Raw genomic sequence first — 9,426 nt, forward strand, 5'->3', positions numbered from 1 at the left:
AAACATGGAACATCGAGACAAAAAGGAAATAAATGCACAGCTTATACTCATTTTTAACAAACGAGGCCTCTCAAGTTCCTGCCATCACTTGTATGGTTTCAGTGGACTTCGAGATGCTCTACATTAGAACATGGTTACTTCTGCCACAAAGTAATAACAACTGTAATTATTGAAATACCTATTCGAAACGTCCTTTAATAAAACACGGACCACTTTTACGGAGAGATCACGTACGTCTCAAGCTCTTCCCTAAGTGACGCTACTTAGTCACGAGGCAGGGGGGATGAACATTACTGTAGCTTAACCGCACTAACAGTATTCACACCCCGTGACAACTTACCAAACAGAATAGTAGGGACATCTGTCCTAGCATTCGTGTGAAATGATTCAAACGTACGAAAAAAACAAAAGAATGGAACCTGGAAAACTTCAAACTAAGTGACACTAACAGCATAGCAATTTACACAGTAACATGGCACAATTTTCCCTGTTAGTGGTTTTTAAAATGCTTACCAATCAAGGGATGAGCTCACTTGCTTAGATATTTGAAATACAACTTTATTCTGATTCTAAACGAAAAGGAATGGGAAGGACAGTGACAATGAATTTCACCACTGGATACTGCGACCATAGCAGTCTTGTATTTGAAACTCAGGAAGGAAACAACTGCGCTCCGAAACAGCTAAATACGCAGGTCCAAAAAATGAAGGTACTTTTTCAACTGCCACATTCACGCCAAAGCCCATCCGTCTCCTTCGTTCAGCACCCCCAAGACGAAGCACACGTTCTGCTCAGCTAGGTAATAAAGTGGCAAACACACCGCACCACTGCCATCACAGACAGCTGCCTATAAAACTAGACTTCTGACGCCGGCTCCAGCCGCTCTCACAGGTCGTCGTCCTCGTCCGGGAGAGCAGTCGTCTGAGCAACCTAGGGACAGACACACACAGTGAGGCTCGAGCCACCAGGCGTCCACCGAGGCGTGACCGGAGCCGCGCCGGGCGCACAGGCGTCTCACCTCTAGATCGTGCTCGTACTGCGCTGCCAACGCCGGGTCCATGACCACCTCTGGCGGGGCGAGAGCGGGCATGGCGACAAACTCCAAGTTCGGGTCTCCGATTAGTTTTCTCGCAAGCCACAGGAAGGGCTTTTCAAAGTTGTAGTTACTTTTGGCAGAAATGTCATAGTACTGTTTAAGAAGGAAGCAAAGTTAGGGGCGCCTGGGTGGCTTAGTCGGTTAAGCATCAGACTTTGGCTCAGGTCATGATCTCGCGGTTCGTGGGTTCGAGCCCGCATCGGGCTCTGTGCTGACAGCCTCAGAGCCTGGAGCCTGCTTCAGATTGTGTCTCCCCCTCTCTCTCTCTGCCCCTCCCCCACTAGTGCTCTCTCTCAAAAATAAATTTAAAAAAAAAGCAGAAACTAGTTACAAAATATCTACAAAATATCTTCAGGGATCATCCTAGGGTATGTTGCGAACTAAATACAATTCCTTTGATCCATACAACACGTGTTTACGCATCACTTTAACGCACCCTATTACTTTGAATTTTATCTTAGACTAAGCCATAATGTAGTAAAGGAGAAGTTTCAAGAAACATACCTGAAGGTTCTTCTTTCGGTGAAAGACAATAGATTTTGCCTTAACTTTTCTATCCTTAATGTCCACTTTGTTGCCACACAGCACAATGGGGATGTTTTCACACACTCGTACCAGATCTCGATGCCAGTTAGGCACATTCTTGTAAGTAACCCGTGATGTGACGTCAAACATTATAATGGCACACTGGGCTGAAAGAAAGATTGACAGTGACTGTTACCCGCATAGAACGTCCCACACAGATGACACTGCCAAGGACCACGGGCTTCACTTCAGGCCCAAACCAGGTCATCTACATTGCTCCATTCGTGAGATTCTCAAGGCCTCTTCCATCACTGTAACACAAGGTTCCATCACTGTAACACACAAGATTTAAAATCCCACTTCCTACTCAAGTGTGAATGACCAGCTTGCCATATCCAATCTGTCCCTGTAATACTTCATTAATTCCACCTTGTCCCCAAATCTGAAGTAGATAACAGTAAGTCAGCATTCCAGACAACTCATCTCCTTTATTCGAAAGGTCTAAGAACCCACTTTTAAAGGTCCTAAAACGACTAAACATAGCAAAAGAGGTTATTCCTTTGGTTAAAAACACTCAAGTCTCAGGGCACCTGGGTGAATCAGTTGGTTCAGTCTGACTTTGCTCAGGTCATGATCTCACGGTTTGTGGGTTCGAGCCCCGCATCGGGCTCTGTGCTGACAGCTCAGAGCCCGGAGCTGCTTTGGATTCTGTGTCTCCCTCTCTCTCTGCCCCTCCCCTGCTTGCCCTCTGTCTCTCAAAAATAAACATTTAAAAAATTGGGGGGGGGGACCCCACCCAAACCCTCAAATCTCCATGTTGACCTAGAAGGAAATTCACAGTAAGACAACAGCCACAAGTATGTAGTCTAGTAGCTTTTTAGCTCAAGATTGGGGGGGGAGCAAAAAACTCCACATATTTGTACATATTCAAAACAGGCTAAAGGTATGAAAGGATTCCCAACAAATTTTTCATCACAGGAGTGAGATTTCAGGAGGCAGTTTCTGTATCCATCTTTGTTTGATACAACAATGTAACTGCGGTCAAACATTTTACGGAAGAAAAGAAAAACCTCGCAAAACTTAGTACAATTGAAAGAACAACCAGCTATTCCTGAAACTACGGCCACAGCTCGTCCGAAGCTGTTGTTTTATGAAACTCCGTAGAAAACAGCCTGTCCTGAACGGTGCCCGTCATGACGCAGCACAGCACTCGGGCAGAACTTTCGAGGTCCTCCCCTCCCTGAGTCAAAGCCCGGGGTGGTCGGCCTGAACAGACCCTCCGCCCCCCCCCCCCCCCCCAACGCCCCGAAGTCGCCCGGACAACAGCCCCCGCGCAGCGAGGCCCTACCTTGGATGTAATAGCCGTCTCTGAGCCCCCCGAACTTCTCCTGCCCGGCCGTGTCCCACACGTTGAACTTGATGGGCCCTCTGTTTGTGTGGAACACGAGGGGATGGACCTCCACACCCAAGGTGGCTGCAACACAACACGTCACGTGAGCCCACGAACGCCGCCCCACGCGCATCCCGCACCCGCGTCGCCCCCACGTACCTACATACTTCTTCTCAAATTCACCGGTCAGATGACGTTTCACGAACGTAGTCTTCCCGGTACCCCCATCGCCAACCAACACGAGCTGCGGGCAGGCAGATTCTTGAAATAACCCCGACGACGTCTCGGCTCGGGACCCCGGAACCCCGGAACCCCGGGGCCGGCAAGCCCTCTGCGGACACGCTAACTTTGCGGGTCCCGGGGGCGCTCCGAAAACAAAGGCCTCCCCCCCCACCCCCCCCACGGCGGCCGCGCCGGCCGAGCGATGATGACTCGGACAAATCAAACTTGGGCACCGCAGCGTCCCCGCGCGTTCCGGGGAGCCCGCACCCCCACCCGCCGCCGGGGCCCAGGACGAACGGCCGCAGCGGCACGGAGGCGGCCAGCAGGCGTTCGGGGCCGCCCCGCCCGCGGACCCCCGCGTGTCCCCGCGGGCAGCACCCACCCCCGAGGACGACCTACTTTGAATTGGACTTGGGGCTCTCCCTGGGCAGCCATCGCGCTGGTGCTGCGGAGCAAAGAGAAAGAAATGGGGCGGGCGGCGCGGCGGCGCGGCCGGGGAACCACATGGCCCGGCCCGCCCCACGTGCCCGGGCCCACAAAGGGGCGCCGGCGGCCGGGCCCCACGCGCGCACACCCCGGCCGGGGCGGGGGCCGCGCGCGCTCCAGGCGGCGGCGGCGGGCTGCGCTCCTCCCGCCCGGCCGGCCGTCCGCGGGGCCTGGCGCCGAGCCCGCGGGGGAGGCCGCGCGGGGCGGGAGGCCGGGAGGCCGGGAGGCCAGGCGGGCGGAGGCCGGGACCAAACAGTGCCCGCCCGATCGCGCGCTCGGCCCGCCGCCCGGCCCTCTGCCGCCGCCTGGGCCGCCCGCCGCTCCCGGGCCCGCCGCCCGTCCCCCGACCCGTCGCCCAGGCCCCACCGCGGTCGCGTCCCAGCGCCGGCCTGCGGCCTCCACCGCGGGGGGAAGGGGAGAGCCCCTTCGCCGCCGCCGCCCTGGCCCTGGCCCCACGCGGCCGCCGGCGCCCCGGCCCAGGCCGCCGCCCTCCCAGGCCCCCGCGAGGCCCCTGCTTTCGACCCTGCGGCCCTGCGGCCCCCCGCCCGGCCCCAGCTCACTACCTTCCAGAAGCGTCTCCGGCCCGTCTGACTGAGGGCTGGAAAGATGGCGGAAGCGCAATTCAAATGCCCGGAGACGCAGCCGACGCCGGCGCGCGCCGAGGGAGGGCGGGGCAACGGCGCCGCGCCGCTCCCACGTGGCCCGGCGCGCGCGCGCACGCACGCCGCGGGCTCGGGCGGCCACACCCGTCGGCCTGGCGCGGAGGGAAAGACACGCGGGGCGGCGGGCGCGGGCGGGCGCGGGACGCAGGGCGGGCGCGCGCACGCCCGCCCGCCCGCGGGGGCCACATGCGCCGGCCCGGAGGGCGGGTTCCCGCGCGCGCGCGCATGCGCCGACAGCGTCGCGGCGCGCCCTGCTGCGGCCGCGCTACGGAACCGGGAGTGGAGGCCAGGCCCCTTGGGCGGGAAACTCGCGGGGAGCGGCCCACACAAAGCCCCCAGGGCTCCCCAGCCGGGGGGCTCGCCCTGCCCACGCGGCACAGCGGTCCGCACGTTGGGGTGCGCGCCACGCCTACGCCCCTGCGCTTCGTCCCCTAGACCCACGGCGCCTTCTCTGTGTCCCCCAGCCCCTTTTCTATCTTGTCCCACCCCAGCCCTTCCCTCCCACACCTCTCGGCCCCTTACTCCCACACACCCCCTTCCCCATCCCCCGCCCCTTTCATTCACTCCCTTCTTTTGCTCCCCTCGACCCCCTGTCCCTTCCCTGTGTTTCCAGTTCCCCCCACCCCCACCTCCGTGTCCCTGGCCTCAACCAGGACCTCCTGGGGGGTAAAGGACGCAAAGACTTGCATTTTCCCTCCTGGAAAAGCCAGCCACCCTTTCCTTAAAGCTTCTAATCGGCCAGCCGCTTTGGTGACAGTATCCTGCAAACAGGATGATGAAATTGTGTTTTCAACTTTGGCAGCTCTTATCCTAGTTACAAACGTGGATCCAATCGATGAGTGTTTAGGTTCCCGACTCTGGAGGAGATTAAGCTGTCAAAGGGTGCATACGGGATCCATCTGTGCAGTCAGCACTCACATGCTGCGGGGGGACACCCACCTCAGAGGGTCAATATAGGTAGAAAATGAGATAAGCCACCGGCCCAACCAGTGTTGATGGTTATTACCATCCGTTGGCGTTTAGCAACGGTGTGGGCCGGAGGGAGTCCTCTGACCCCTTATCCTATATCGAAGGCCGGTTTTTGGCGTTTGTGTAGACAGCCACAGATTCTCCTTGACCCACCTCTCCTTGGTCCTCTCTGGAAGCCAAGCATCCACACTCGCAGCAAGAGCAGGCAGCCGATGGCCCCATCAGAATTGTCAAGTTGCTCAGAGAGGATTCCACCGCGGGGACTCTTCGCGGAGCGAAGAGAACCCAAGTGACCGAGGAGTTAGCCGCCTAGTCCTGAGTGCACTTTGCAAGCGAGCCTGTTGGGAACACAAGTGACGTGAATTGGGCACAACACTTCTGAGAATCTGCCTGCTGGGCACTCGAGTCCCAGTGCCCCGAAGGACCCTCAGGAAAACCAGCAGACCCTCCACGCTACTGGTGGCACTGGTAAAACATCAATGCTGAAAGCCGGTGACCCTCTACTTTCATTTCTGGAGAGGTTCCCTGGAGTTAAGCTCACCCATATGCACAGAGAGACAGTATCATCGCGCTTACTGTAACACAATAATAAAAACAGAACTTCCATACATATCCATTGATAGGGAAACATGCAAATATTTAACTGGACTACTGTACAGCATCTAAAAGGAAGTGAGTTCATCTGTATCAAAAGGGTTAGATCTCAAAGGATAATGAGAAGAGAAGCAGGTTCAAGAAAGATGTGATAATACCTTCATACAGTCTATAGTTGTATATAGGGATCGTATAGTAGAACACCATTTACGTAAACTTGTATAGACACAAAACCATATTCTTGGACGTATGTAGGTAAATTTCTAAAAATTGACTGCAAGGGTGTGTAGCCTGAAATCTGATGCTGCTGTTTCGAAAGAGAGTAGACAGCTAGGGTGTGATGGAGGTGGGCAGTCAAAGAAGACTACTTACAGGGTTCCATTTCTTTTGTTAAAAGAAGGTAATTGAGGCAAATATGACAACATACTAACTGTTGTGTAACTCTAGGTGGTGAGAGCACCCATGTTTCTACCTTTTGGCATTTTTGAAAAAATCTCTTCCCATAAAGAGCGCCAAGGGGAAATATGTCGAACCCCCCAGCTCTAACAATTGCTGTGGCTTTGCAGTTTACAGAGGTACTTCCTCATGTCTGCCACCCGACAGGGATTGCACACCCCTGCTTAACCTGTAGTTTCCAATATTGCAGGCAAATGCACAAAGAAGTAGCAGAATTACAAAAAAAAAAAAAAAAAAAAAATGCAGAAAGAGTACAAGGAATTTTACCGGAGTATTACCTCTTAGTTCCCCAAATGTTAACATGAGTTCTTCGCCCCGGTCATTCTCTCCTTCCTTCTCTCAGTACTTGTCTCACCATATATATGATTTTTAAAATGCGTGTAGGATTTTTGTTCTCTGGGATGTTTGAGAGCAAACAGCACACAGGATGCCCCTCAGTGTGCATTTCTTAAAACCAAGACATTCTGTTACATCACCACTGCCGAATTACCCAAATCAGGAAATTAACTCTGCTGCAATCCTGCTATCTCCTCTGCAGACCTGAATGGCCACTTACTTGTCTCACTTCTATCCTATATCTGGTGGGGGATCCGTTCGGGATTAGGTGTTACCTTTAGCTGTGAGGTCTGTTCTGTTTCTTTGCATCCAAAGCATTAACTCCGTCTTCCAAAGCATTAACTCCTTGACACTTCTGCAGACTATTTTGTAGGCCAAGTCTTTTGTAGGATGCCCTCCGATTGGATTTTCTGGCGTTTCCTCTGGATTGGACTCAGGTTATGCAGTTTGGGTTGGGACCCCTCAGAAATGACGTTATGTCCTTCTCAGTGCATCTCTTCAGGAGGCACAGAGTGATCCTTGTAGAACATTTCAGACCATCCTTCTCTTTGACACTGTGGTGGTTTTCTGGATCACACTGATACATGACATCTGTGGCCGCCCAGGCCCTACTTTGCCACCCCATCTCCAGCTCCACTCCCTGTAACCCTGCGGCAGCCACACAAGCCTTCCTGAATCTTACCTCAGCCAAGTTTGCTACTGCCTTAGGGCCTTTGCTCTTAGTGCTCCCTCTGCCTCAAATGCTCTTCATATCATTGCCTGACTGGCTCCCTCTCACCCTTCAGGTCACAGATCCAATGTCACTTCCTAAGGAAAGCCCACCCTGACCACCGTTTCTAAAATGGCGTCACCACAGCAGACATTTCCCATGTCAACCCCGACTAGATTTTCTCCAAAGCACTTACCACTAGCTGGAAATAGCTTGCTTAATGATACACATGCTCACTTTTTTACCTTTCTTTCCCGCCCTAGAATAAACAAAGCACCTTGCCTGGCATGATGTTCAACATATCTAGCACAGGGCCTGGCATGTAATGGGTGCTCAGCAAATATCTGTTGAGTTGGTGGGTGAATCACTCTTGAGCCCGTTGGAATACAGAAAGAGTAAACAGAAGGAGCAGCATGATATGATAATAAACTAAGGGCAGTTTACATATAAGCTTATTAGAATTCTAATATGCTACTTCACATCGAAGACGAATTAAGCAAGTAACAAACATTTACCAAATACGGGGCCACCCTTTTCTATCTGTGCAGTTTCCATCACCTCCCTTGACTTGGCGAACCAGTAAAGAAGGTATTCTGAAAGACTCCATTTTCTAATCCATTCATCGATAGTAGCGATAATTTGTCAAACGAGATCATTTCTTCACTGGACACAAACATTTTTTTGACGTAGGGAGCACATTGATGCTACTTCTTGGCATTTGCACAGCCGTCACGTTCCCCTGAAGCCAAACTGGAGAGACCGGTCGTATACTCATGCCAAACATGCATCCAGCTTCTTCTATCCAACAACCAGGGCAGGGCAGAGGGTACGTGTTGGTGGCCCAGGAACGAAATCCAGCCTTCAGGTGCGGTTTGTGCTGTCTCGGGGCGGCTCACGACTTGCCATGTATCTTAACTAGTTGCCAGCAACCTGTGATGGCTTTTAACGTGAGTCCGCAAATTCTTTGGTGCTTCTCTCTCCAAGAGGTTGAGCCTAATTCTCCTCTCCCTGAGTGTGGGCGGGACTTAGCGACCCCTAGCAAAGGGAGGATGGCTGAAGGGACCATGAGTGACGTTTGAGACTTAAGTCATAGAGGCTTTGTGACTTCGGCCTTGCTCTCTTGGGTCACTCACTCCGAGGAGGACACTGTGGGGACAAGCACAGCCCTGTGGACAGGTTGGTGAGGAAGAGGTGAGCCCCTGCAAAGACCCCACGGGGCCTTGCCCGCACGTGGTGAGGGCGTCTTGAACGTGACCTTCCGCCCCGGTCAGGCCGGGCCTTGCCCCCATCTTGCCTGCAGTTTCCCGAGGCGGGGTCACAACCACCCAGTGAAGCCACTCCTGAAATCCCGACTCTGGGAAGCCATGTGAGATTTATTGTTTATTGTTGTTTCCAACGGTAACTTCTGATGCAATTTGCCCCTCGAGGGATGATGGGTCTAGGACACAAAGAGGAAAGATAGTTTGCATAAAAATCCAGATAGCTGGTTTCTTTTGAAAGTCAAGGTTGGGAGCCCCTGGGCCTGCTTTCCTGCGTGGCCACAAGCATCTGGAGGTCAATACCCCAGGTCAATACCCTGCGCGCCCCCTTTCCCCCCCAGGGGCAAACACTGCCATTTGCCTCAGGTCTGCCACTCCCTATTTATGTCTCAGACAGGAGGCCTCGTCCTCTGACACCGAGCCTGCTCTACTCACTTACCTGCCTGAGTCCTGAAGGGCCGCGGTTCACAACCTCTAGTTTAGTGAGTCTAAGACAGAGATGGAAAAAGGCACAGATTCGTTCATTCACTCAGCTAATATCTAGTTAGCACCTACTATGTACCAGGCATTCCCCAAGGTCTAGGGCAGGGAACAAAACAGATCCAAAAGGTGTTGGCCTCCAGGAGCTTTCATCCTAGAAGGAAGAAACAGGAAGTAGACTTGGTTAAGGGAGTCAAATATATAGGACAGTGATGATTGCTAAGTGAAAATAAAGCAGGTAC

At 53.4% G+C, this 9,426-nt stretch overlaps 1 protein-coding gene across 1 annotated transcript; it reads right to left on the reverse strand.

The window, feature by feature from the left end:
* Positions 1–537: 537 nt before the first annotated feature.
* RAN (RAN, member RAS oncogene family) lies at positions 538–4,396 on the reverse strand. Its single transcript, XM_047827150.1, has 7 exons — positions 4,283–4,396; positions 3,633–3,678; positions 3,171–3,255; positions 2,970–3,095; positions 1,601–1,788; positions 1,019–1,189; positions 538–930 (listed from the first exon to the last, which is right to left on the reverse strand). The coding sequence occupies exons 2-7, from the start codon at positions 3,666–3,668 to the stop codon at positions 886–888; spliced, it is 651 nt and encodes a 216-aa protein (XP_047683106.1). The 5' UTR covers positions 3,669–3,678; positions 4,283–4,396; the 3' UTR covers positions 538–885.
* Between the last annotated feature and the right edge of the window lie 5,030 nt (positions 4,397–9,426).

This window comes from Prionailurus viverrinus, chromosome D3, assembly GCF_022837055.1.
Source record: "Prionailurus viverrinus isolate Anna chromosome D3, UM_Priviv_1.0, whole genome shotgun sequence".
NCBI classification, from domain to species: domain Eukaryota; kingdom Metazoa; phylum Chordata; class Mammalia; order Carnivora; family Felidae; genus Prionailurus; species Prionailurus viverrinus.

Excerpts from the sequence above, each read along its gene's own strand:
- RAN (XM_047827150.1), bottom strand. The coding sequence starts at position 3,668 with ATGGCTGCCCAGGGAGAGCCCCAAGTCCAATTCAAA. Across the intron at positions 3,256-3,632 it reads AGCCCCAAGTCCAATTCAAA|CTCGTGTTGGTTGGCGATGG; the intron begins GTAGGTCGTCCT and ends GCCTGCCCGCAG. Across the intron at positions 931-1,018 it reads AGTACGAGCACGATCTAGAG|GTTGCTCAGACGACTGCTCT; the intron begins GTGAGACGCCTG and ends GTCTGTCCCTAG.